The sequence below is a fragment of the Coloeus monedula genome (genome assembly GCF_965178545.1).
Source record: "Coloeus monedula genome assembly, chromosome: 15".
Lineage (NCBI taxonomy): Eukaryota > Metazoa > Chordata > Aves > Passeriformes > Corvidae > Coloeus > Coloeus monedula.
Window position 1 is genome coordinate 17,812,000 of NC_138795.1, and position 26,387 is coordinate 17,838,386.

Sequence of the window (26,387 nt, forward strand, 5' to 3'; positions counted from 1 at the left end):
TTACTTTTCATTTTTTATTCAGAATGGAATTGAGAGACAATTTCTGAAGCTTGAAAATAGTAAGTTTCATTTAAATGCAGTTTTCTTCTCATGGATGAGCCTTCCACAAGGGTGCAAGGTTTTTTTCTCTGTAATAGCTTGAAGTGTCAAACAAAAAGTTGTTGCCATTCTCACATTAAGAACAAATTTTTGTCATTAACTTAACTGCATATGCTTTTTGCTACAACATTTAACACATAAACAGACCTATAATGCCTACTGTATCTCACTAGAACAAAAAAGAATACAGTAATTCCATCTACTACTTGTACTGCTTTTAAAAAAGATTAACATTAAAAACAAAGCCACGTTTTTCTTACATCCTTCCTTCTTTTTAAGCTTCTTTCTTTTGCCTGTAGTCTTCTGCCATTTTATCCAGAATTTTCTGTTGAAAGAAAGCAGTTATATTTGGGATATATTTAAAGAGTTTCTCACAGGCACAACGTAAAGAACAGAACCATAAATCCAATTTCAAAGTTTAAAATCTGTGAACATTAATTGCAATTGCAAAGGCCCTAACTAACAAGGCTGGCACTTCTCCCTACCCTGAAGTGGAGTGGAGCTCTCCTTCCAAGCCAAGGGAATTCCTTCCCCTTGTCCCACTTACCTGGGTGGAATGTGCCCTCTACAGAGGCAGGGACACAACATCTCCCCTCCCTGGAGAAGGGTTAATTTGGAAGTTTGATTAATTTGTTATCATTTTCATGACATTTGGTAGCAACATCAATTCACCTACTTAATTCTTCCCGCTCTCCAAGAAAAGGAAACTCCCAGCTCCAGAAGAGCCACTGTGAAACAGAAGCTGCATTCCCCCCTTCCCTCCCCAATTCCAAACCCCACCATTGTCCCACAGTCACCCACGAGCAGCTCACTAATCATTTCTACCATGGAAAAAGCAAAGCAAAACATGTTTCATGACAGTAATACAGTTCACAAATTGGCATTATTTCCCCCCTTCCCTTTTTACATCAAGGCTTTAATGTCCCATAAGCAGGTACCTCAATGGAAAAAAAAAAGAAAAAAAACACTATGGTGATGGATGAGGTGGGTTTTCTTCCTACGAGATCCTGCATGGGAATTGATTTTCTGATCTACTCCTTCACAGTGTTGTTTGTCTGGTGACAATTTTTGTGCTATGTGCCTTCCTGGGCCCTCTGTTTATTTAGGGTTCCCTGTTACTGCAAGAAGGCAAGTGTTTGGAGTCTGAGGTGCCACATTCTCCTCCTCTGTCAAGCCCCTGGGTTTTGCTTTCAGCTCAGGGATCAACCATCTGCCACGAAATGCATTAATGTGACACTGCAGGACCATCAGAATTCCTTTGGGATTGCCCTTTCCTGGAGGTGATGTTTGCAGCTCACAGTATGAGGTTACAGCAGCAGCATTGTCGCTCATGCCATGCAATCATGTGATACCTCATCCAGATAGAAAATGTAAAAAATGCTCACAAAATCAGAAGTTGCAAAGGTTTTTGTCTTTTTAAACATACAAAAACTTCATCTTAAGCTTTGCTGACTGGTTAAAAACACTCTCTAAGGGACAACTGGAAGGGATCTGGGCCATCTGTATTTACTCTGCATCGCTACTTCTAAGCCTGGCCTTATTCCAATTGGAATTCCCTCTTTAATCCAAATTTACAAGGTAAAAAAAAATGCTGGAGCCCCTCTTTAAACTGTGTATTCTGCATATTATTTTCACAAGATGAAGTTTTGGAGAGGTCTACCTTGAGTTAAAAGTTATAGAGTAAGCCAATTTCCACTGCCTGAAGGGTAATTTTATTCTCAGTCCAGTCTCGTTGAGCTCTATTCCCCAGAAAGAATCAAGCCATTTAAAATGAACAAGTTTTTGCCTTACCTTCAACTTTTGATAATGAGGAAGGCTGCTGCAATGGGTCTTTTTTGCAACATCTTCATTTGTGTAGAACAGGGAACACAATTTGCAATAAAACCCTGTTTTGGGTACCACATAATTCACACCTAGAGGAGTAAACACCACAAAATAAACTAAGAGATCTACTCTACATCATTTCTTTTAATGTCATATGTCATTTCAGCTAAATCTTAAAACCATAATTCACTTTACATTAAAAGCTGCTTTATCTTTAAAAGTCTCTGTTTTAGTTTAGTCAAGCAGGGGCCTAGTAGTGCAGGCTTTTTTTTTTTTTTAATTTAAAAAGCAACCTTTCAGATTAAGGGCCCATTTTATTGGTTCCTTCAAAAGAACTCACAATGTTCTGTGATCAGTTTTGGAGTATTTAACATGACTCTGAACTATTACCACTGTTGTGCTTTGTGCTAGCAATTGAATTTGTGTTGCTACAAGATACCTCTTTCAATTTCTGCCTAAGGAAAGTGTTATGAAAAACGGTATGAAAATAAGGACAAGAGAAAGAAAATACTTGGTTTAGGGCAGGAGTGAAGAAGGGGGAGGAGGGGGAAGGCCTAAAATGAAAGGCTATGGGGCAATGTATTGCCAAAAATAAAAGTCAGATGAGATGAGAAACGCTACTACAATGCGCAGGGACATTTTGGGAGAAGAAATGGAAACAGCCTTACCAACAGGAATGTTTGGCTGGTATGGCCCAATCCTAAACTCATCTGGGACAAGAGGTTTCTCTTGGACACTCTTTGTTTCCTGCTCGCCCTGGGGGTCTGTGTTTTCCTGGGAATTCTTCTCAGTATCCTGTGCTGTCGCAGCATCAGAACCTTCAACGCTCTCAGCCTTGGCATTCTCTTCGCTTTTAGTTCCGTTTTCTAACGTTTCGTTCTCCTGCTCCGGCTCCTCTATCTTGTCCACCTTGATCTCTGCCAGGCTGTCCTCGTTCTTGCCCGCAGCCTTCACTGCCAGGCCCGACTTGCGGAGCTTCTGGTGGTCCAAGTCCTCCTCGTCGCCCACCTCGTCCAGGGTGACGAAGCCCTCCATGCTCCGCGGGAAGCCGCCCACGTAGCGCTGCGGGGAGAACGGGGCCTCGTGTCAGCTCAGGCTGCAGTGCTCCCCTCAAACTCTCCTAAGCTTCAGAACAGAAATACCTTCTCCAAACTCTTCCTCCAAGACCTGCCTCACTCACTCAAACTGTTACTCAAGGATGCAGAGGTTTATCCAGATCTTTTTGTACCCCACTGCCCCAGAATCAAGGATTCCATTTCAGAATGATTTTTTTTTTTTGCATCAGGAGTGGCCACTGTTTCACCATAGCAACACGATTTCAACTTAAGAACAGAGACAAAAACCACTTAAATTTCTTAAGCTGGAAGTTCTTTTAACATGAGTACCTTAAGTGAAAGTCATTTTGGAGCACACAAATTTTGTTTCTATTTGAGAGCCCCATAAGATCCTTGAATTCATGCCTGACTAGAAGGTAAAACCTTACCAGAACTATTCTGTCCCTGCTAATGGTATGAAAGTTCATTAAAAATAATTAAAAGCTCTTTTCAGCCAGTAGAAAGCTTAGAGCATCCACATATAAAGAACCACCAAAACACAAACAAAACCAAACAAAAACCAACCCAAACCCCACCAACCACCCAAACTGTGAAGGCCTCTTAAAATCCAGGTTTCATTAGAAGAGGGACTGTCTAAATCCTGAATTTTTGGAAGTGTTCCTGCCGATACAGAGGTACCACTATTCCACATACTTAACAGCAATTGCGAGGACTGAAACAGCACTGGCTTTGTGAATGCAGGTCTTCAAGGAATGAAGTTTGGGTCTGAGGCAGTTTATCACAGCCAGTGCCCACATGCTAATAAGGAGCACTAAGAAAACCAGGAAATGCCATTTGCCTCACCAGTATCCATCTCAGCACCATTAACCAGGCTCCTGACAAGGATCCCCCAAAACTGAGATCCATGCACATCTCATTCATTAATTAGGAACATGCCTGACTTTCTTGCAGAACAACATTCCAACTCAACAAATTACTAAAACTTTGCACACTACTCCATGGAAGTGAGTATGATTAACAAAGCAGGTAGGACATAAAACCCACGAGAGTGTGAGATCATGTGGTGAGAAAAAGGGAATTCACAGCAAGTAGCCTGTGACTGGAAACACCTTGAAACCAATTGTTTTCTTTCTCCAGTGGGAAAGGGGCCCTGGCTAACTGCAGATGGCCCTGCCTGTCTCTCAGTGTAAGGTGTAGCTGTACATACAATTCTGTCCAAGCCCAGATTAGCCTCAAGTCCCCATTACATTACTTTTTGAACATCATTTCTGGGCTCAAGGGTAACTACAGCCAGTTCTCTGAGAAACTGCTGGGGAGAACACAGTTCCTAGCTAAGTATTAGTCAAAAAAGGGGTGAAGAGAAAAGCAAGCAAATCCCCAGCAAGCAACAAGGGCAGAAGCCCACAAGTCAAAGGCTTCTGTCAAAACAGAACCAGGGATTGATAACTGAATCCATGTGCAAGTTACATCCAGTGAGACCTTCCATTTCCTTCACAGGAAGGTTTAACACCTGTTCCTCTCCAGGAAGGTGGTTTAAAGACCCAAAGAGGGGGGTCTGCAACAGAATGTATACGGGCTTCCCCCACTCAGTACCTCACAGTATGAATTACCTTTTTAAGCTTTTTCTTGGCTGCTGGAGTGGCCGCAACATTCCCCTCAGTTTTTACAGTTGCATCATCAGGTGTGTCCTTTTTTTCCTCAGTAGCCACATCAGCTAAATTGGCAACATCTGCATCCTCTCCTGCTGAGCTGCCACTTTCTAACAGTGCTGCTGCCTCCTCTTCATCCACCAGCAGCTCATCTTCAGACTCCAGAAGTAAACTGGGCTCGTCTTGCTCTGCCTGTTCCCCACTTTTGGCACCTGAAGGCTCAGCAGCATCCTCTTGTTTCTCCTCTTTCGCTTTTTCTTCTGCATTGCCACTTTCAGGTTTCTGAGCAGCTTCTGTTTTGGACTTCTTATCACTGGGAGAATCTTTGCTGTCTGGGGAATATGTTCTCTTTCTGTAAAGAACAAAGAACATTGTTGCTTGTAAACCTGGAGAGAGTCCAGAAATTACTAAAGAAAAAGATCGCATTTCTTTAGACAAGCCTGGAAACTATTGTGTTTCAGCTCAGAAAATGGAAGGCTGAGGGAAACCCTGAAGGACACCATTCTTCAGACATACAAAAGGTTGCTCCAAGGAGAAATTATCCTTACAAGACAGGACAACTGCTCGTGGGTTTAAATTGCAGGAAGGCAAGGCTAATTAGGGACTGCAAAGGATTTCCTGAGGAGCCTGAAGAGGCTGTGAAATCTCCATCGTTAGAGGAAGAGGGTGGGTAGCATATCATGAACAGTTCATCCCTGGGCACAACAACCAACCATTCAATCTCAAAGCTTGCCTGACTCTTTTGTATTGTTCCTATACTCTGAATAAGGTATTTTCATATTTCTTTTAAACATCATTATGCTTTAACAATAGGAGATTACCTGGTTTTATCCTTTTTCAGCAGTTCAACTCCTTTGTTTGGAATCTAAAATAAAATTTTAAAAATCTGTGAGTCACAGCAGAGAATGACTTGCACAACTGTTGCAGCATTAATTCAGACCAGAATCCAATCCAGCCAAGTGCTTGCAGTTACATTAACCCCAGGGACTCTACCCATGCCACCCACCAGCTGATCAGTAAACTCATATTTTTTCTCAGACAGGACCTGACCAACCTAGAAATCCCTTGCCTTTATTCACAGTAATCACCAGTTATTCGATACAAAACAAATGGGATATCCTGCTCCAGAAAATTCACGTACAATTCCTGGTTTGTAGTGCAGGCACTGGCACAGATCAGTCCTAATCTGTACTTTTCTCTCTATCATTAGTGGAAAACCTTTAGCAGACTCCCACCACTTCACCTGTTTATGAATTACTGGACAGGAAATGTCACTTGTAGGCAGTAACAAGGAAATCTATTCCATCTGCCACTAAGTGCTCAATATGCTACATTACCACTTAGTGCAACACTAAGAGTTCTTCATGCTCCACAACAAAGCTGATTTTTCTAGGAGACAGCCTGACAGTTCAGATTTCTCCTGCTTTTATTATCACGGAACTTTAATATTATCATAGAATATTCTGAGTTGGAAGGCACCCATAAGGATCATCAAGCCCAGCTCTTCAGTGAACAGCCCACACAGGCGTTGAACCCACAACCCTGGCATTATCAGCACCATGCTCTGACCAGCTGAGCTCATCTCAGTTTTCTACCTACTGTCCCCGTGTGATCAAGAAAGACTTATAATTGCATGAATATTACCCTGGTGTTATGTAAAAACCCTCCTTCAGTCAACCCTTCCCTCCTTTAAATGAGTGTGCCTCCAAGTTAACAAGGTGGGAAATGGCTGTGAGTTCTAACTTTTTAAAGTCCAAATCACCCCATTATAAAATGCTAAGTAATATGTTTTTATTTATAATCCAGTAACTATCTATTCATGACCTGCAGTGCGCGGTTTTTGACCCAATACCAGAACAGCCAGATTTGTGAAGGAGAAAAGATGAAGAACAAATCCATACCCAAAATCCTCCATATTGTTACACACATATATAATTATATCCCAGTAACCTAAATTCTCTAAACCCAGGGTTCCAATATCTCCCCCTCTTGTTTAAGCCATGAGCACTGCTTTAGCTGCTTTTTTTAAACCATGGTCTGATACACTGAAGTAGACAAGATACAAGTACCACGATGACTACAACAACCATCAAAACATCTTCAACTACAATTAAAAAAGTAAAAACACTCCCTACCCTTAACACCAGCTTCTTGTACTTTTCAGATAAATCCACTTTCACACATCTGCCTTGGAACCAAAGTGCTTTGTTGGCACAGTGTTCAACCATGGCCAAAGCATCTTCTCTGGTCTCCATCTCGATAAAGGCCTGAAAAGATTACAACACACATTAAAAGGGACTCTGAAACACACAACACTTTTTCAGGCAAAGCTATTTAACTTAAAACACAGCACTTCCAAATACTGAAACAAAATAATGAGGTTTAATTACATCCATCCTCTCCAAACACTTTAACATTTACCCAAGTGCTCTGCAAACCTCAGCTTTTTAATTCGGTAACATCTGTCCCAGAGACAGTTCTGAAATTAAACAGGCATTTAAATAATCTGTCAAAAAAGTCACCGTTACCTAAAATATGATTTCAATAAAAACGTATCAGGACAATGAAACTCTTATTTAGTGCTTATGTACCTGGGAATTTCAGGGGAGATGTGAAACTACCCCAGTATTTTATTTTTGTTTTTGAGAGAAGCCTGAAACAGAAAGGCAGCAACTGCTGCTCCTCCAGCTTTGTGAGGAGATCCTCCTGAGAACAAGCCTATGGCACGCTAAGGTTGCTGAATGAGCTTTAAACAAACACATCTGGGTTAGGGTATCCTTGCCAAAAATCTGAAAGCTGTTTCAGCAGCCAACTTGTACAGCAAGGGATTTTGTTTTTCCAGTGAAATAAGGTCAGGGAGGACTTCTTAGGGGTCATGCACTAGTCTAGTAATTTTTCACTTTTCAAGTGTAGTATTAGGGGATTCAGGCACCCATCTCTTTGAAAAAGCAGTGGAACTTCCTATTAACTCAAGGGAGCAATGAACTGGGACAGTAAAGCTTAAAAAAATTAGAGCTAAATAGTTTAAACTCCTGTCTATTTATAGAAATCATGGCCGTGCACATCCAAAGCATTTTACTATATGCATGCAATGGCCTCTCTTCAAACGTTTCTTTTCCAAGCTAGAGAGCCACAGCAGGACTGCTTTTCTTTAGTTTTAAACAATGAAAAATAAAGGTTAAACAAAAGAAACGTAACAGTGGAATATATTTGTTAATGTTTCGTAGGTAGTGGTTTTTCACCCTAAGACTCCAAGAAATCTGCATAATCAAATAATTAAGCCTCCATGCTAAAATACCTTTTTCCAGCTGAGGTCTGTTCCCGTTTTTAAAGCAGCACATATTGCAGGGACACTTCACAGGAAGCTCCATAACAACCCCCCACCTAGACAGACCCTGGGTCATTTCCAAACCTCTGCCTCAGCAAAAAGTCTACACGTGTCCCAGCTGAAGGCGTGTAATGTCTTCATTCAGTTAAACTCCCTTCAAAGCCTCCCCCAGGAGAATTCCCCTGCAGTTACCTGGCTTTTCATTCTCATGAGGATGTAGTTCTTAATCTTCCCGTAGGGCTCAGCCAGTTTGAGCACGGCGTTGTCAGAGTATCCTGAGTGAGGCAAGTTGCTCAGGTGGATCACACGACCAAGTTCTGGTTTTGGTGGCTCGGTCTTTTGGTCAGGTTTACCCTCGGGTTTCTAAGATAAAAAGGGAATGACATTTTTTCAAGAACTATATATAAAATATACATGGGGTGACTATCCCTTGATTAATTTGATGCAACTGAAAAGTACAGAAATTAAGAGTAACTTAAACGCAGCAGCCTCATAGCCCTGACTGCCCCAGATTAAAATAAGGCAGTGCTAAAAATAGCAGAAGTGTTTTACCTTTATTCTCTTGTATTTCTGTGACAAGTGGACTCTGACTGGTTTACCAAACACCAGGGCAGGTGTTGTTGAGTAATACTCAACTGCAGCCTGGGCATCTTCAGTGGTTGACATTTCAATAAATGCCTGAAATCATACAAAACCAAATTATGTGCTGCTCCTTCGGGAAGCTAATTTTGTTTCAAAATTTCAAGCTCTTCCATTCTGTCTTTTAAAAACAACTGCATCAGAAATGAAAACTGCTTTTTGATTGCAACGTGAACTGACTTGCAGAACTTGGCATGAATTTCGGATACTTTATTGAGGTGCACAAACAGAATTATTTTGTTTGTTTACATTCCACCTAGATTTGGATTCAGAACATTCAACTGCTTCCTGCTTTTTCACTTCTATGGTATTGCCTTTTTCCACACTTCAAAATAAGACACACTGTATAATACAAACTAAGACCAAGTAAGTTTTTAGACAGTTTTAGAGTAAGAGCAGAACGTGGTGTTGTTGAGAAAGCAATGAACAACCAACAAGGAGGAGATTTTTCAATATTTAAGTGAAAATGCAGTAGTGCAGCATTTCTGGAAACACACTCCTCCTTTCCCACACGACCCTGATGACAAAAGTCCCATCTCAACTTAGTAGCTGAGCAAGTCCTTTTACAAGAACAAAGCCCACCAGAGACACCAGGCAACCCCACCAGCAGTGCCCTGGGAGCCAACCTTACCTCATTGATTTTGTTTAGAATCAGGTGATTTGTAATTATCCCAAAGGGTTCAACGAGCTGAAGCAGCTGATACCTCAAGTTCTTTCCCCTCTGGAAATCCATGATGTGCACAACTCTGCTTGTTTCCTGTTGAAGACAAAGCACATGTACACAGCATGAAAAACCCCTGTACCAGCAAACCTAGAAAGCTGGAAATGCTCTGCTCTAATGGTTTAACTTTTTATATTTAAAAAAAAATTATTATATCTTCATTAGTGACCACAACAAGATGCATACAAGAAAGGCACAGAATTTCTAGGGATTTCCAGGGGAAGATGCCTGCCATGCCAAAGTTGCCTTTCCATACGTTCATGTCCCAGAGCTTCATCATAAAGAGAAATGTCTAAAGAAGTTCTGTACGGTTTTGGAATAAGTATTTTTTAGAGTACTCAATACCACAAACCCCCAGTCTCATGCCAAAGCTTCAGTACTTCCACACAAATTCTAAAATCTCCCTTCTAAAGACAATCAATTCATTAACAAAACAAACAAACCCCACACCTTAAGAAAGCACAGAAAAATTACACAACAAAAATGTGCGTTAAAAAAAGAAGAATTTTAATACTAACCACTCTGCCCTTCTGCATGTGTCTGGGTCCTTGCATATTTCCATTTCCAGCTCCTTTAAAAAATTTAAAGAATGAACAAGCTTAGTTCAACCTGTAAGACTGGGATTAACATGTCTCATCAGTTCTTAAAAGATATGTCACTTGTAATACCAAACCAGAATGAGATCAAGTTCTAAAAACTAATCATTTCATTGCAGTCTAAAAAGGCTTTTAATTTATTTCAGAGCTCTTGTAACTTGCTATTCCAATTTATTTCTCAAATTCACTTGAAATAAGGGGGAAAACCACTTAGGACACTGAATTCCTGGAAGTTTCACCCACCAAGTTTCCACCAACATGTAGCTACTTGGAAGACAGATACAAAAACCTCCTAGACAGGAAAAAAATCCAAGTGCTCAACACGTCTAGATTAATCTCAGTTTAAAATCACCAGCTGTACGGAGTTGGCAGCTGGCAGAAATGGGAAGTGTGGAAGTCAGTACCAGTCTTTAGTCCCTCCCTGGCCAAAGTATTTCAGTTCTACTGCTCAGAAAAGCATTTTGCTTTGTTGTTTTAAAACACTGGTAACAAATTAAAACAAGAGTAAAAAAACCCAAAAATAAACGTGGAAAGAAGTTAAGCCTGGTAAAGGTAGGTGCCTGTTGATGTTACCTCTGGGCCCAACAGGAGGTCCTCCAAGGTGGAATGGAGGTGGTGGTGGTCCCAAAATTCCCGGTGCAGGGTTTGTAGACTGCTGCAACATAAAAGGATCACCCCTAGAAAGAGGGGAAAACACACTGTCATTTTAAACCAAAAAACTGTGAAGCTTTCATTCACGAAACACCCTAATTTCTGCAGAGCTTCTGTGCAGACAACTTCGGCTACTTTTACTCTGCCCTTCAGCTAGAAAACAGAGGGAGGAATCCATCTGAACCAAAGGTGGTGTGCTGTTTCACATAAAATGTTAGGAATGTCCTCTGCTTCAAATAAACAATTATAAATACTTCAAAATTAATTACTACTTACATTCCATGTCCTGAATCACTGTCAGGATTCCATTCTGGGTATCTTAAAAGAAACAAAATTAAAAGAAAATATAAGAAAAATGCAATGTCCTCTACCTGCGTAACACTTCTCACCCAAGCAGTGATACCTGTAGGTGTAACACAGCTGCAGCACAGGCAACACTCCAGGCCACTGCCAGAGCCATGATGAGCACTGACAGAAATGCTGCTCTTCAGGACAAACTCCCTACTGTTTGCAGAACTGCTGGTTTTACAACAAAAATGTCCAAGCTGGTATCAGTAACTGCAGTTACAACAGATTCTCAGCTGCTGAGATCCAGCTGTTACATACGCATCAGGATTCCAAAGCTATGAACTAGGATTCCTTTTTGTCCTGAAGATGCTCCAAGTTGTTTTTATTCCCTACAAGGCACGGTATGTTTTCTAAACCTGCTTTGTGCAACATAACCGTTACTTAAACTCAGGGAACACCCTGAGCTGGAAGGGACCCACAAGGATCATCCAGTCCAACTCCTGGCCCTGCACAGGACCCCCAACAATCCCAGCCTGTGCCTGAGTGCCATCCCAGCGCTCCATGAGCTGTGGCAGGGCCGGTGCTGTGCCCAGGCTGAGCCCTCCTCCCCAGTTACTGTACTTCCAGTTCATACATTTCGAGCAGCAGCTGACAGCGGCGGCTGTGAGTCGCTCCATTGATGTGATGGTTCCACTCCTGCAGCAAAGTAAACAAGTCACAATTAGCAGCCACACATCAAGTCCTTTCTGCAGTCATGGCCTACAGGCAGTATCTTCTCTTCTAAGCTGGAGTTTTGCAGATCCATAGATAATGGCATCTGTTTGTGGTGCTCTGAAGAGACACTGACACTGGACCTACCTCTTCCCTCCTAACCTGAGTGAAAAGGCATCTGAGGGGAACAGGGCTCGCTCCTGCCTCAGAGTGCAAAGCTCCCTGGAAAACTACAGCCCAGGCACAGAGTGCCACGGCAGCCTTTGGAACTGAAGGCTGAGTGTTTGCTTGTCTTCAGGCATTTCAGAATTTCCTCCACTCTCTGCTTCATTCCTCAGACTTCTCAAGATTAATATGAAGTAAACACTCCAATTTTTAGAACCGTAAAGAGGCCAAGAAATTGCACGGAATTCAGAAAGGAAAGACTAAAAGAAAGTGCATAGCTAGGACAAACTACAAGTACGCAGGTGAAATATAAAATATATGACCACTCGAGGGGAATTACCAAGGAAAAAAGTAGATCTAAATCAAGATGGTACAAAGGAGAAATAATGAAATTAAACCAAATCAGCCATATGAAACTTGTCCTGGTTCTGGTTTTAGCACTAGAAAGGAATGAGGGATTTCTACTTTTTCTCTGCAGACTGTTTTAACTACAAAGGGAGTTATTTATTTTAGTGCCTGATCTCTGCATCTTTACATTCTTACAAGTAAGAGCACAAGCCTGTGCTTTATTCCCATTCGTGAAGTGACAGAACGTCTGGAGTTTCCCTGCTGCACATCTGGGAGCCACAGCCTGACCTTCACGCTGCTGCTCCTCAGGGAGGAAGGGGACCCGCAGAGATAAACAGGGGGGAGAGTAACTCAAGAACCTTGGGGCTGAAGGTTTTTTCTTATCAGCCATGTTTTCAACTATGAACACAAAGTGCAGTGGCAACTGCTTTATGTGGCTCTTCTTAAATGTCTGTTTCTGCTCAGCACCCACCAAGGATTTTTTCCTAATTCCTTATATCTCTCCACATTTTTGGTCTCTGCCACACTGCAGCCATCCTTCTGGGTACAATGAGACATTCCCAAGGCTCACTGTAGCATTCTCATATGTTAAATGCCTACCCTCCACTTCCCACAATGGAGAAAAACCTGGATTTAAGGTCTCTCATAAAGTACTACAATATTACTCCATGATGCTTCTGACAAGGAGCAAGATTAAATCATCCCCTTTATCAAGATGTAAAATGAGAGCACCACTTTTTCTTGTTAACTGCACAAGATGTAGGCTCTGCAACTATAAATAGGCTGCCAATTAGGATGAAAAATACCCACAAAAAAAAAATCTATGAACCATTCAATATGAAGTTTCTTTAGTTCAACACTTTCTAACAAGTGTTAGCAGTACACTCTAGAAAAACAGTCCTTTAAACCCCAAACCCCTCTAGAGTTGGGTGCACAGTCAGTAAAGCCTCAGTGGCTGGTTCTGCCAGACATAACATGCTTTGAATCTGTCTCAACACAATTTAAAATTATTCTAAACTGGTGCAGAAGTTACCTGCAAACTATAGGCAAAGACTGGGAGATTTAATTCTCATTCAAATGCTTTTAAGTTGGCAAAAAAGGGGGATGTGACTTATAACTTCAGATTTTTTTTCTCCCCCAGGGAACAACAGTAGCTCATCTACATTAACTTTTTATTACACAATTCTTAATCTGAATTCCCTTTGCTGCCTGCATCCATTTGGAAGTCTCCCTTCCCCAAGGTTTTGGGGCACCAGGTTATTTGTATTTACAGGAATTCATTAACACAAAGGCCCCAAGTTAAGCGAAAGAAAACCTGAACTGAGTTTCTGAAAACCCAGATTCCCCTTTGGCTCAGTCAATTGCATGCAAGAGGACATGCTGTTCCTCAGAAAATTAGGCCACACTCGAGCACCTAATTTTAGCCAGCCCTCTCTCAGGGCCACAGCCAGGCTCTCCCTCTGAGATGTACCAGGTTCAAGTGTTCAACCTCCAAATTCATCTGCTCGGGTTGCATCAACCTTTGTCTCTGGCAGGAAAACAATCCCTCCACGTCTAACACCTCATTCCCTGATAAAGGGATCAGGATTGACAAAACGCCTGAAGTAACTGGGGCACAATTTACTCCACAGACAGAAAATAAACTCGGTCCTAAAATATATACACATCAAATTAAAGAAGCAATTAAGAACATCACTAAAATAAAAAAAACCAAGAAGACTAATCTGCCAATTTAAGTTACACTAAGGATGTTTAACACCTTGCTTCCATTTAAAATACACACAAGGCTTGATCAAACACTTAAAAAAAATCTCTGATATTTTTATTTGGAGGTGGGAATGAGATTTTTTTACTACAGTAATAAATTTACATAGTCCTAGCTATGAAAAGCATTCCCTTTCTGCTTTCCATAAATTTCGGCTCAAATCACATTACTTTAAAAGTTATGTTTTACTTGATTTGATTTTGTGGGAGACACAAAATAAGGAATTCTGTAATGGTTGGGTATGCAAAGCAGAGGAAAGAAGGAGAGAAAGAGAAAAATTCTTGTGGTGACATGGTTTCTGAAATTAGAAACAGAGCCCCAACTTGGGTCATAAGAACCAGACGATCTAATCACAAATATTTTATAGTGTACTAGCAGTTTTAAAGTCAAAGCATATTCCTAAAAAAAAAAAAAAAAAAAGTTTTACATGTTACAGAAGAGGTCAGCCACTTAGGTTATATGCTGTTAAAAGAATTTGGTATTTCTCATACCTGGAAAGGTATTTCCATGTGGATATCCTTTCATTAGATCTGCACTCCAAAGCACACTAAGAGCCTTTAAAATAAAGAGCTAAAAAGACCCCTACTTACAGGATTACTGGTTGTCATCTTCAAGGGCCTCAGAAGTTAATGTTCTCAATCTAACCAACTGAAGTCCTTTTACAGAACTGAGCATGGCAGCTAAACTGTTAACACTTAAAACTTTTGTGAACATAAATGTCAAATACAGGAGACAAGAAACCTGGATTACTGTGAGTATTTTATATAAAAAGTAATTAAAGCAACACAAGTTCATAAACTGTCAGATCAGGTGGAGCCATACTGCGTGTGCTCTAGAAGTGGTTTGATCCTTTCCTTGCAGGGACAGAATCATTCTTGTGTTTCAAAAAGATCAGATGTACAGAACAGCACTTTTTGAGAGGTAACTGTAAAGAAATGGTTAGTAACAGCAATTCCACATTGTATCAATTTTACAGTAATAGCATGTATTACGCTTTCAGTTGAAGGCCTTCAAGCTAATTAGCCACTAATTGTGACAAGAGGGGCACTGTATTAGCCAATTAGCCAATTAAATTGCCTAGTATACTGGAAATCAGCAAGATGAGTACATTGGAAAAGCTGAAAGTGAGAAGGCTCTGAAAATACCATCCGAATCAACAGGCCATTTTGAGTAACCTGCTTCCTTTGCAGAGCTGCACTAGTCATGGATAACTAAGAGGGAAGTCTCAGCATCACCGAACACACCCGAAGATCCACTCTACTTGTGAGCCAAGTAAAGAACACTACTAGGAACACAGAGCAGGATACTGCAACAGCAGACTGATTGCTCGGAGAGTCTACAGGGATAGATGCAACATGTGACAATAAAAAGTGAGTCTGAAGTGTTCTAAGAAAGTTGTGAAAAAAGGAGAAAAATGACGACAAATTTCAGCCATAGTATGAGATAGAGTGTTAAAGTGAAATTAAAAAGGCAAGAATGAGCTAATCTAAAACGTGGTTTTTAACTTTTGCAAATAAGTTCCAGGGCTCTACATTAACTCTTTCCCTCTGGACAGGGAAAAAGCAGAACTGTGCAAGAATGCATCTTAACTACATATAAATCAGCAATCAAGACAGATGTGGAGGAGAGCTGAAACTAGGTTCCGGAATGGCACAGTAGATACACTGCAAAAAAACCCCAAACCAACAAAAAAATACCAAAACCCACCCCAAAACTGCTTGAATGCCAGATGTTTGTGGTTAAGAGAACATGTAGATGTAAAATATAAACAAGATATCCCAGTAGATGATAGCTGTTTGACTTGAAGTTAAGCAGTCTGGGCAAATAAAATACATTAATGTAAAGCCCTGGTTTACAATGTTTGTCAATAATTACCTTGCAAATAAACCAAGTGACTTTTTCACTCTCAAACCAACTTTCAGATCATTTCAAAAGCAACCAGGCCATAGAAATAATTAAAGAAATAGGTAAAAACAGAACAGATACTACAACGTAAAGGAAAATAGAAGTATCTGGTGCATAACTCACCTTATTAGAATGAACTGGCATATCACATATAGAGCACAGATGGGGATAACCCTTCGGTAAGAATCCATGGAAGTCTTCAATATTGCTATTTGGAGGAGCACCTCTCTTTTTCTCAAAGAGAGATCTCTCGGGACCAGGACCACGACCCATTCTGTCATACTCACTGTCAAATTTATGATAGTTATGCGAAGTCTCACCATAAAAAGATTCATCCCTACACCTTTCTCCATCTCTCAATCTGTCATCTTCATAATCCATTCTGTCATAATAACCAGATTCTTGAGAACGACTTCCATGGTCATAGTCAACCACTGGGTTGAGACTAGGACCACGATCATCAAAGCTATCTCTTCTAAAATGCCTTTTTTCTTCCCAATCATCCCTAGGTACTCTGTATGGTGGTTCCCGTGTGGATGATCTGCCATCTCTACCATAACCTTCTTCAGCTCTCCTCCTTTTAAGTTGTAGAAGGATCTGAGGCAAGTTTTCAGGAGTGATCTTGTCCTCGGGATAGCGACTCAGTTCATCTAAGTCTCTAGCAGACAGACCAAAGCTGGCCAAAATGTTTGTGGCCTGGTCTGCATCTCCACGGTGCTGAGAAGACAAAGGGAGCGGACCTCTACTTCCAATGTTAAATATAGACTGCAAATTATGGGAAGAGGTACTACCAGAAGACAGTGCACTATGAGATCCTTGTTGGTTCAATGAAGAACTCATTCCAAGATTCATTAAGCTAGCAAGGCGTGCAGTACCCTGGTTCATCCTTCCAAGAGATGCTGGCATATTTAAAGACTGGGTAGCAGCAGCAAGAAGGCCTATTCCTGCAGAGAGGTCACGCCCATGACCTTGTGAATCCCTACTCAGAGATGACTGCTGGAATGACTTGGACATTGTAGAACTAGAGCTTGTCTACTTTATGGATCAAAAAATATTCTTTTTTTTTTTTTTAGGTTTTTTTTTTAAGATGGCTGCAAAGAGAGCTCACACTAGAAAGCTAGGCAAACTTCACTTCAAAAACGGTAACGCCAAGAAAGAGGATCAATAATGACTGCAGATCTTCTTCAAGCTGAGAAACACCAGACAATTCTGTAGAAAAACAAGCAGTTTTAGTCATAAATCCCTTTAAACAGATGCAGTTTTAAACTTATGCATCATGTTGATCTAAAAAACATTAAAGATCTCAATCTTACAAGGCTTTTATCACATAACAGATTCAAGAGGTACCCAGAACCTACATATATTATTGCAGATAAAAACACAGTAGCGTTTCCTATACATACTACTCTTCTTCCACAAAAAGCTACTTTCACACTGAAGAAAAGTGAATTTCAGAAGTTTGCGATGTCTGAGAGCATCTATAAAGTTTACTGACATGTAAGCCTTGATCTCTGGTTAATGGCTTTGTTCATACCCTACATTACTGTGCTGTGTCTGTGAGAAGAACACAAAAAACTTAGGCCCACAGAATCCAAGATGACTTTGGCATATAACACATATTTGAAAATGAAACCTGTACCACCACAGAACAGGACGAAAGGAAGTTAAAAGTAACTGAAGTTTGGGCAAAAAGTTTCTGCTATAAGATCTGTAAATAAGACCAAACATAATATTCAATCTTTATGCAGTAAAATTCCAATTACTGATGTGAAGACAGATGTGAACAAGAAAAACAAGTTTTACATTTTGCAGGAAGTAAACAAGACCTCTTGTTCCAATTGCAGTTACACTGCTAGCAGCATTTCGGAAGGGATTCTTTACTCTGTTACATGGCAGCTGTGACACCAGCCTGTACTCTCAGACCTCAAACTAAACAAGGTCAGGCTTAGTGCTGGGATGGGAGACCCAAGGAAAAACCTGCTCCTGCAGGAAGAGAAACCAGTGAGTCAGGAGATGGCACGACATCCCAGCAGCCCTGTCTCATACCAGCACTGCCTGGCTGGGGCTGGCACTGATACCATGACCACTTGTGGGAGTTAAAGATCCTAAAACACTGCTCACAAGAGAGACATGACTCTTTGGTGTCCCACTAAAATACTAACCTAGCAGTCAAATATTTGGTTCAACTGCATTTACATGAAGTTTAAACTAAACAGTGTATCAATATCCACAGCATGCTGCAATGAATATATTTCATAAAATGTTCTTTTAGTGCAGAGCAGAAATAAGCTGTAATACTTCACCCCATCCTCCTCCAGCCTTGGGACAGATACACAAAGTTTAAAGCAATGCAACACATGTGAAAATATTCTAGCAGGAATCATCTGTTCTTGGGTCCCCAACGCCTCAAAGCCCTCTCCAACGTCGGCAGAGCAGTTCTGCTTCTCCAGCACTGCCACTGAGGAGCACATCAAACACAAAATCACTTGGAAAAGAAACAGGCACAGACTGCACAGCTGCAAACGAAGTCAGCTCCCAAGAGAACAGGTACATTTGGGGAGGAATGGAAAGGACAAAATGAAAGCAAGGACTTTTCCTTGAAGAGACCAGTTCTGCAGAAGGCAATGGCTCTTGTACTGGAAACAGAAGGAAAAAGTCAAGGTTAGGAATAGGTCTCTATCCCCACTGCCTGCTCAATCCACAGCCTGTCCCAACAGTGCACCAAGCTGAATAGCACTTGGGTTTTCTTTCTCAGTAGCAGCATGTTACAAAATTAGCATTTATGTAAAAAATTAATGGATTCCCTGAAAAATACACAAAACACACATAACTCACGCAACTCTACCTTTGCAAAGTAACTCCTTTATACAGTTTGCTATGTACTTTGTTATCAGTGCATCTAAACTCATTTCAGCTATGTTTTTAAGATTCACGTACGCTGGAGTCATTTAAAGGAAGCTTAACTGTGTGACATTTGTTAAGAATAAGAGATTGAGAAACATGGGGATAAAAATTAAGTTTGAAAGTTCTGAGGCAGAAGACAGAAAAACACTGTAGAAAGCTTCAGAGGAAAACAGTAACACAAGAACACAGGGGAAGCATACCAGGCAAATTCTAAGGGAGATGTCCCAGAGAAAGGGGCCACACTGGAGGACACCTGAACAGAAAGCATTGAAAAACCGTATTGTAAAAATCAAGACTCTTTTGAGTTCAAACAGAGAGGAACTCTAATATTCACCTGGGTATCATGCTTTTATCTTACACTCATTCAGTATTCTTCAAAGCACTTTTATGACAATTTTACAAGTTAATCCTTACCCCATTTTTACACCTAAATTTCCTCCTAGTTCATTCACACACTTTCAGAATGGTTCGAAGCTGAACTTACTGGGTTCTTCATGAAATCAAGTATTCCAGAGGGCTTTCTGAGCCTGACCCTGCAGTGACTCAAAAGACACCCCTTCGGTCACGACAGACTTACTGTGTTCTGCTCTTAGTGCAAGGACCCACACTATTCAAGTTTCCACTAAATCAGGAAAGTTCTCCACTTTTCAGGAACACCCTTTCTCTTTGAACAAATGGTCCCTAATCCTCTTGTCACAGCTGTCAGCTGGCAGTTCATTGTGTGCTGCTCTGGAGAGATTAGCAGGGAACAAACCCCATGGCACCAAGGCCTGGCAGGACCAGGGCTACAGGGACCCGATGGTGCCATGCTGAGACCCCACACCAGAGCCTTTACAGAACCACACCAGGCTCCTGCAGCTGCAAATACCCAGGGAAGGGGCAAAGGGAAAAATAAAAATAGGAAAGATGGGAGAAAAGGCAAGACAAAGACACAGAGAGAGACAATCTTATGGAAAAGCATGAAGTGGGACAGTAAGACAAGTGTATGATGAAGACACAGCACAAGCTGGCAGTTGGTGCTAAGTCAGGAAATGCCCCACACTCAATCAGGTATTTGAGTATTTAAATAAACAAGTTTGAATATCCTCAAAAAAACACTTTTATCACACCACTCATCTTGCAATGGCTGCTGCACTCCACTCCTAACCAACCCCATCCTTTAAGACCCGATGAAGACAATGGAACGAGGTGGGGGAAGAACTCTACCATCACACCAGAGGATGTTTAACTTCCACATGGTCAGGTTTAACAAGATCCTAAGGCAGCACTTCCTGTGCTGATTGCTCCGGAGAGGTTCCACAGCAGTATCTGACAGAGACAGGTTCCCACGGAGCAGGGCCAACTTCTGAGAGAGGGTGCCATCAACTGAGTCACAGCAACAAGATGGGTAGGACTGAACAGAGCTGCCTCGAGAGCCAGACACGAGTTAGTTGAAAGTGTTATGCTAATTGTTCTCCATGTAATTTCAGCTACACTGGGAACAGACAGGCTTTCAGATACAGCTTTTTTTAAGATCTGTGGACAGAAATTTGGCCATATTAAGATTTGAAAATATATAATATAAAGCAATCTTGAAATAAGTTGAAAGTCAAAATGCTATTAGATTTCCAGACAAATGCAGACAATGAAAACAATTTTTATCTACAAGTTGCAAAAGAGTTTTCTATAAAGGCAGACAACAAAAATAAGGAATTTGAATCCTACAGAATACAGTTATCAGAGCCCAAAACAAGGCTGATTTTCAAACACTATAGAAGGTTTTTCTTTTAGTGTAAAACTTAACATATCTTTTCAATAAAGCTTACCAAACTCTTGCTCCAATATTATTTTGACCTGAGAACGGTTTAATTCAGTGAATTCTTGGAATATATTGATCATGCTGAACACAATAACCTCAGCTTGTCACCTTTTACAGAACACCAATAGACTGAAAATAAGTCCTCAGCTCCCTATTCCTTCTGCCACTCTCAGGGGGTTTTAACCTATGCATAGTTGTTGTCATTTTAATGTTAATCTTGCTCTTAGAACAACTCATCTTTTACCCATTCCTCTTCCACTATGTACAGAAAAAAGTCTTAAAAATGAAAAATAACTGTTTTCACTTTCTAGTCAGTTTCACTTTCACTTCAAAATACATTGAATTAAAACAAATAAATTCAGTTATGGTAAAAACATGAAATTATCTACAAGCTGAAAAGGACACCCTCATTTTGTAAGAACACAATGCTTTTGCAGACCATACACCCTTGGGAAAAAAGTCTCATACAAGTTTTTGGAAGTCTGCCCTTTGGATAAAGAGCTATAGGTCTTCCTTCTCCTCTCTTACACATCATACTCGGTGTGGCAATCCCTTCTGCCATGGAAGAATTCTTATGCTTCTTGGCAAAACTGGCTCCAGCACATCATGGCAAAAAGGGTTATTGAGGGAAGAAATCTGGAATTTTGACAGGCAGCCCCCCACGCTGCTCTGAGAATTAATGGTAGTAAAAACAAGAACTTGCAAGGAAATTAGAAGCAGATGTTATCTAGTTGCTGAATGACCAAGTACAATGGATTTCACATCTAAGGGATTAACTTTTGGACAATACAGAAAAGGCCACTGTCTTTCCAAAGGCAAAGGAGGAATTGTCCAGCAACCTTAAAGAAAACACAGGTTCTCGCTCATTTCAGGTCACAGTATTCAGAGTTGTTATTTAATATTGCTGTTTCACATGCAAGAAAAGCACTCATTCAAGCCATCTCAAAGGTCACGGCCTCAGAAACTTCAGGAGCACCTGGCACACTGGATGTACACTTTTTCTGGGCACAGATTAGCCAGTCTGTTTCAGGCACAACAACTGGAGGAGTTTCAGTTCTTAGGATTATGTTTAGCTTCATCCCAGGGACTTCCTTGATCAGAGGAGCACAAAATAATCTGAAAGCTGAAGTGACTGTAACAGAGGATTGCTTCAGAACAGAGAAGTGTGACATCTTAACAGGCATATTTACCAATGGGGAATTAAAATGACTGGTTTAGCAATCAGGAATCTTAAAAGAACTTACAGTTTTCAACATCTGAATGCAGAAAGGAGCACTAAAAGAGACTGGTTTCCTATTTCTGCTCATTATATAATTTAACATATTCAACCAGCCCTCTTTTGTAAGAAGTGCACTTAAAAAGTGCATTTATTCCTTTACAGGAACAGAAGTGGGGGGAAAAAAAAATCCAAGGAACAGCAGAGAAAGAAGGCAAAACCCATGTATTTTTGGAAAGGGAAAGAAGTAACACCCAGAAACAACAGGTAACTGCTGTCACTGTGGTAACCACGCCACAAACACATGATCACCTCTATGGCTTCCAGCCAGTTCTTTCTACTGCTTTCAATCCCACTCTGACACCTTCAGAGCCCCCACTCTCCAGTAAGATAGATACACACAGATTCCTGCAGCTACAAAAAGCTCCATGGAGCCATTAACAGAGGGGCTCTGCCAAAACCAGTCTCCGTGGAACACTGTGGGATCTCAGCTGGAAGCTCTGGTAACACAACTGTGTGTCCATGCACAACGAGGGTACAATCCTCCTCCATTCCCACCAGGTGTGGGGACCAACAGCCCCTCAGGCACCAAAATTTTGACTCCAACCACAGAACATATCACAGTATTTTATAAACAGGTCATAGAGAAAATGATCCAAACCCACACCAAATTTTACCTTTAAAAAAAAAAGCCCAAAAAAACAAACCAAAAACCCCACACAGAACAGTTTTGTGTTCTGATCTGGAAAACTCAATTTCTGCCTGTCTCCTGGCATTTCCAGGGCTGGGATAAAATCCTGTTCTTTCCCAGCTGAATTCCTGCACGAGGCTGCAAGAAGTATTCTAGAGGCAGAGAAAAATCAAGGAACTGTTTCACTGGTTCACTGCTCAAAATAAAAACCCTTTTGTTGAAATTTTGACTGCACAATATGGTACTTAAGCACTCACAAACTAAATTAGTTCAGAAATATCATGAAGTATTTGCTTTTGTTTTCAAGACTTGTTGACTCAGAGAGCTGATGAAGAAAGGAACCAGCACTGAGGCTACAACAAATCACTCATAAATTAACAAACTGAATGGAAATAATTTCGTTGCAACTCTGCTTGCAAAAGCTTCTCCCCCAGATCTGCTGAGGCACCCAGAAGCCTGTCGAGTATTACATTACAAAGTACCTTTGTATTCACCAAATCTCTCAGCAGACATGTGCAAGTCCCAGCAAAAGGCAGCACACAGCATTTCCCAATTTCTCACCAAATCAGTCCTGAATAAACCAGGTGGCTATAATATAACAGTTGTATGGAACTTCAGTCTGGAGCCCCAAAGACCGACTCTTCTTTCTCCCCTCTTTAACTGATTTTCAGTTTTTATCTTCAGGAACGTGGATATTCACATTTTAAGGACACATTTAGAAATTTCTCTGGGTTTTTTTCCCACCATTTAGTTCCAAGATGTATGTAACATCAAGTGCACAATGCACAAGTACAAACACTGGCTGATCACCTCACAAGCATGTCCAAGGCCTGAGTGCCAGTATCCTCACTCAGAATTCAGTAATGAATCATTTTGGGAAGGTTTTTTTTTATAGAATTCAAGACAGAAGCTCACTAATTTCTTGGGAATACAATAAAAATGTTAGTATGTTCCACTGTATTTAAAAAAAACCAATTTATCATTTTAGCACATTGAAAACTTAAATATATTAATATGTTTTTTATAAGTATGAAAAGATCAGATCACTGGATCAACAGATTCTTTGTAAAGAAGTTTCTGAAAATGAACCCTTTTCTTCTCCCCATGAAAACTACACAGACTGCTTTAAGAAACTCACGCTTTTGACCAGAGCTGCTCCCTACTTATCTGACTCCAGGAAGTCAGGACCACCTACAGTTCAAAACACCTGAAGAATTTAATGCAGAGTAAAAAGAATAAAGGTCCTTCAGCAGTTTGAACCACTATCAGATACTTTTTTCCCAAAGGTCTGCATCATGGAAAGAAAAACAGCCACACACTTGGAATCTGAGGGATGGTTCAGCTTTCTTTCAACAGCGTAAATGCCTCATTTATCATTTAACAAAGCAGTTTTTCAGGCTCTCAGACACTTCTTTTCAACTTCTGCTTGTTTTCAGAATAGGTGAACTTTGTATCTCGTTACTTTGACTCTGGAAGAAGAGTACGTACATTAAAAAAACTGAACATTATCAATCCACCACAGGAAGAAAAAAACCCCGCAGCTGGATTTGTAACCACAGCCTGAATTATATGAAAGTGAAACTGAGCAGAAAGAGAAGTCAAACGGCTGGCTGCACTGTCAGGAATCTTGTTGCTCAATTCATTAACTCCTAACGCCAGATAAACATCAAAACCAGCAGTTTTTGACTCTAAGGGCCTTCAGAGAGTTAAGGAAGGAGGGAGGAACAACGCCGCCTGCAAGGCCGCGGCTGGGCCAGCAGCGCTGGCAGGGCGCTCGGGCAGCTCGAGGCTGCGGGAAGCGCAGCTGGAGCCGGGTCACGGCTGCAGTGCCGAGGGGCCGAGCAGGAGCCGCTGTCCCCGGGCCCGGGGGGCGGCGGTGGGGAGGGGGGAGTCGGGGCTTTGTTCGGGCCCGGCGCGCCCGCAGTACCGGCTGGCGGCGGGAGGGGGCGCCCCGGGGGCCACGGCACCGGCCGGGCCGGGCCTGCGCGTGACCGCCGCGCGCCTGCCCGCGCCCCCGCCCGCCGCGCGCTCCTGCCTCACCCCCCCCCCTCACCCCTCACGGCGGAGCGGCCGCCGCCGGACCCCGAGATGGCGGCGGGCCGGGAGCGCGGCGCCGCTCCTACCTGCGGGCCGGCGGGGACGGAGCGCGGCGGCGCCTCCCGCTCGGTGCGGCGCCAGCGGCGGGGGGAAGGGGACGGACGAACGGCGGGACTGAGGGAGGGAGAGAGGGACTGAGGCGGCTGCGCGAGCTCCGCGCGCGCCTCGCCGCGCTCGCGAGAGCACGCCCGCCCGCTGCCCGCCCGCTCACGTGCCCGGCGGCGGCCGCCCCTCTCGGCTCCGGTATCGCCGGTGAGTCCGCGCCGCTCCCACCGCTGGCCGGGACCGCCCGCCCCGCCCGCCGAGAGGGATGTGGGGTGTGGGATGGGGACGGGGAGGAGGCGCCGCCGGCACGGCTCTCGCGAGAGGTGGGGGCCGCTCACCCTGCTCTCGCGAGAGCGCCGCTGCACCGCGCGCCGCCAGCCCGCCGCCCGCGCCCCGCTCATTGTCCGCGCTCCCGCGGGGCAGCATGGGATGGCGCGGGGGGCGGGGCGCGGCGGCGGCCACGCCCCCTGGCGGGAGGGGTGCGGGCTCCGCGACCGCGGGTTCGCGTCTCCCCTCAGCCTCCGCCGGGGAGCTGCACCGCCGGCAGCGCTGCTGCGGGGTGTGTCCTGCGTATCCGAGGTATCCGGAGTATCCAGGGTGTCCAGGATATCCGGGGTGTTCGGGATATCCAGAGTATCCTCTGCTCCCCAGCGCCGTTGCCTGTGTCCCAGGGCACACTCACGGGCACCCAGCCCAAGGCCGCTCTCCTCAGCACAGCGCAGGTGTCACCGTGGCTAAAATATTCAAAACTGGGCTCTCGCTGGCTGTGAGACTCGTTAGAAGATTCTGGTAGAAAGGCCCTGCGGTCGACGTGCGAGGCTGTGCTGCTCCTCTGATCCCACATTGCCACCTGGTGCTGGATGAGGAGCGGTCCCTGTGCCGCGGCCCGCCTGACACCCAGGGCTGTCACCAAGTACTCGTGCAACCCGGCAAGTACTATTCGTTATTTGGTTTTCTTTCATAGTCAACGTCTTTCTTCCCTATTTAATTTTGTGCCTAAATAACCAGTCTCTCCATCAGCCTGAAGCTGCTGTGTTCCAGCAGCTTTACGAAGGCGAGGGTGTGTATGTGAATTAAGGGAAAGCTCCAGGGGAGAGGAAAAATCTGCCTGTACAATTCATCACAGGTTGATTTTTCTTCTCTAGATGTGGCTGGAGAGCACAATGAAACAATAACACATAAGGTATTTTTAAAAAATGGAAGTGGTACACTATATATGTTGAAATAATATGGAAGTGCTCAGAGAACAATCACAAGAAATCCCGCTCTTAACAAGCTCAGGGTAAAAAACAATTAAGTGCTCAAAAACAAGCTCATAAATCTCAGTTAACAATCCCCCAGTGCTGTGGTGCTGCAGAGCAGTAAAACCAGAGCAAATGTAAAGCAATCCAGCCACTTTTGCCTGGTAAAACTCATATATAGATTGCAAAATGTATGGTGCTCCTAAACAGGACCATAAATCATGCTGACGTTTCCCGAGTGTGAATGCAGGTCCTGCTCCATTTCCCAGCTTTATTTCACCGCCAGTCTTGGACTTCATGGGTTCTCACCCAATTCCCTTTGCTGTCCTTCGCTCGAGGCACCAAAGTGGGGCCAAGGTGAATCATTTTGACCTTTATTGATCGCCTTTGTGCTGCACAGTGCTGGCTGTCCCCTTCCTGCCAGAGGTAACACCCCGAGCTCCAGACCCCCGAGCCTGTGCTTGTGCTGACTACTTTAGGACATCCCTATTTTTTATTTTCCAGTTGTGCACAAAGCTGGAAGCTGGACCTGCCCCAGCACCCAGAACCCCCTGTGCCCTGGGCTGAGCCCCAGCGTGGGCAGCAGGGGAGGGGGGATTGTGCCCCTGTGCCCCCTCAGGTGAGAGCCCACCTGCAGAGCTGCCCCAGCCC

General features: G+C 42.8%; 1 protein-coding gene across 4 annotated transcripts; it reads right to left on the reverse strand.

Moving 5' to 3' along the window:
* On the reverse strand, nt 1–24,875 carry MATR3 (matrin 3). 4 transcript variants are annotated; one of them, XM_082291198.1, is made up of 15 exons: nt 24,834–24,875; nt 15,868–16,953; nt 11,485–11,546; nt 10,839–10,880; nt 10,485–10,588; nt 9,834–9,886; nt 9,226–9,351; nt 8,508–8,633; nt 8,148–8,318; nt 6,763–6,894; nt 5,449–5,492; nt 4,589–4,979; nt 2,592–2,985; nt 1,891–2,012; nt 1–424 (listed from the first exon to the last, which is right to left on the reverse strand). In XM_082291198.1, the coding sequence occupies exons 2-15, from the start codon at nt 16,756–16,758 to the stop codon at nt 374–376; spliced, it is 2,709 nt and encodes a 902-aa protein (XP_082147324.1). In that variant the 5' UTR covers nt 16,759–16,953; nt 24,834–24,875; the 3' UTR covers nt 1–373. The 4 variants fall into 4 exon arrangements, with proteins under 4 accessions (XP_082147324.1, XP_082147323.1, XP_082147326.1 ...); XM_082291197.1 differs by lacking the exon at nt 24,834–24,875 and adding an exon at nt 24,477–24,788; XM_082291200.1 differs by lacking the exon at nt 15,868–16,953 and having other exon boundaries at nt 24,834–24,861.
* Nucleotides 24,876–26,387: the final 1,512 nt, after the last annotated feature.

Bases quoted from the DNA above. Each gene is read 5' to 3' on its own strand.
- MATR3 (XM_082291198.1), bottom strand. From the start codon at position 16,758: ATGTCCAAGTCATTCCAGCAGTCATCTCTGAGTAGGGATTCACAAGGT. The intron at 8,634-9,225 runs GTAAGGTTGGCT...GTATGATTTCAG, and splicing joins TTCTAAACAAAATCAATGAG to GCATTTATTGAAATGTCAAC. The intron at 4,980-5,448 runs GTAATCTCCTAT...TGTTCTTTACAG, and splicing joins CTGAAAAAGGATAAAACCAG to AAAGAGAACATATTCCCCAG.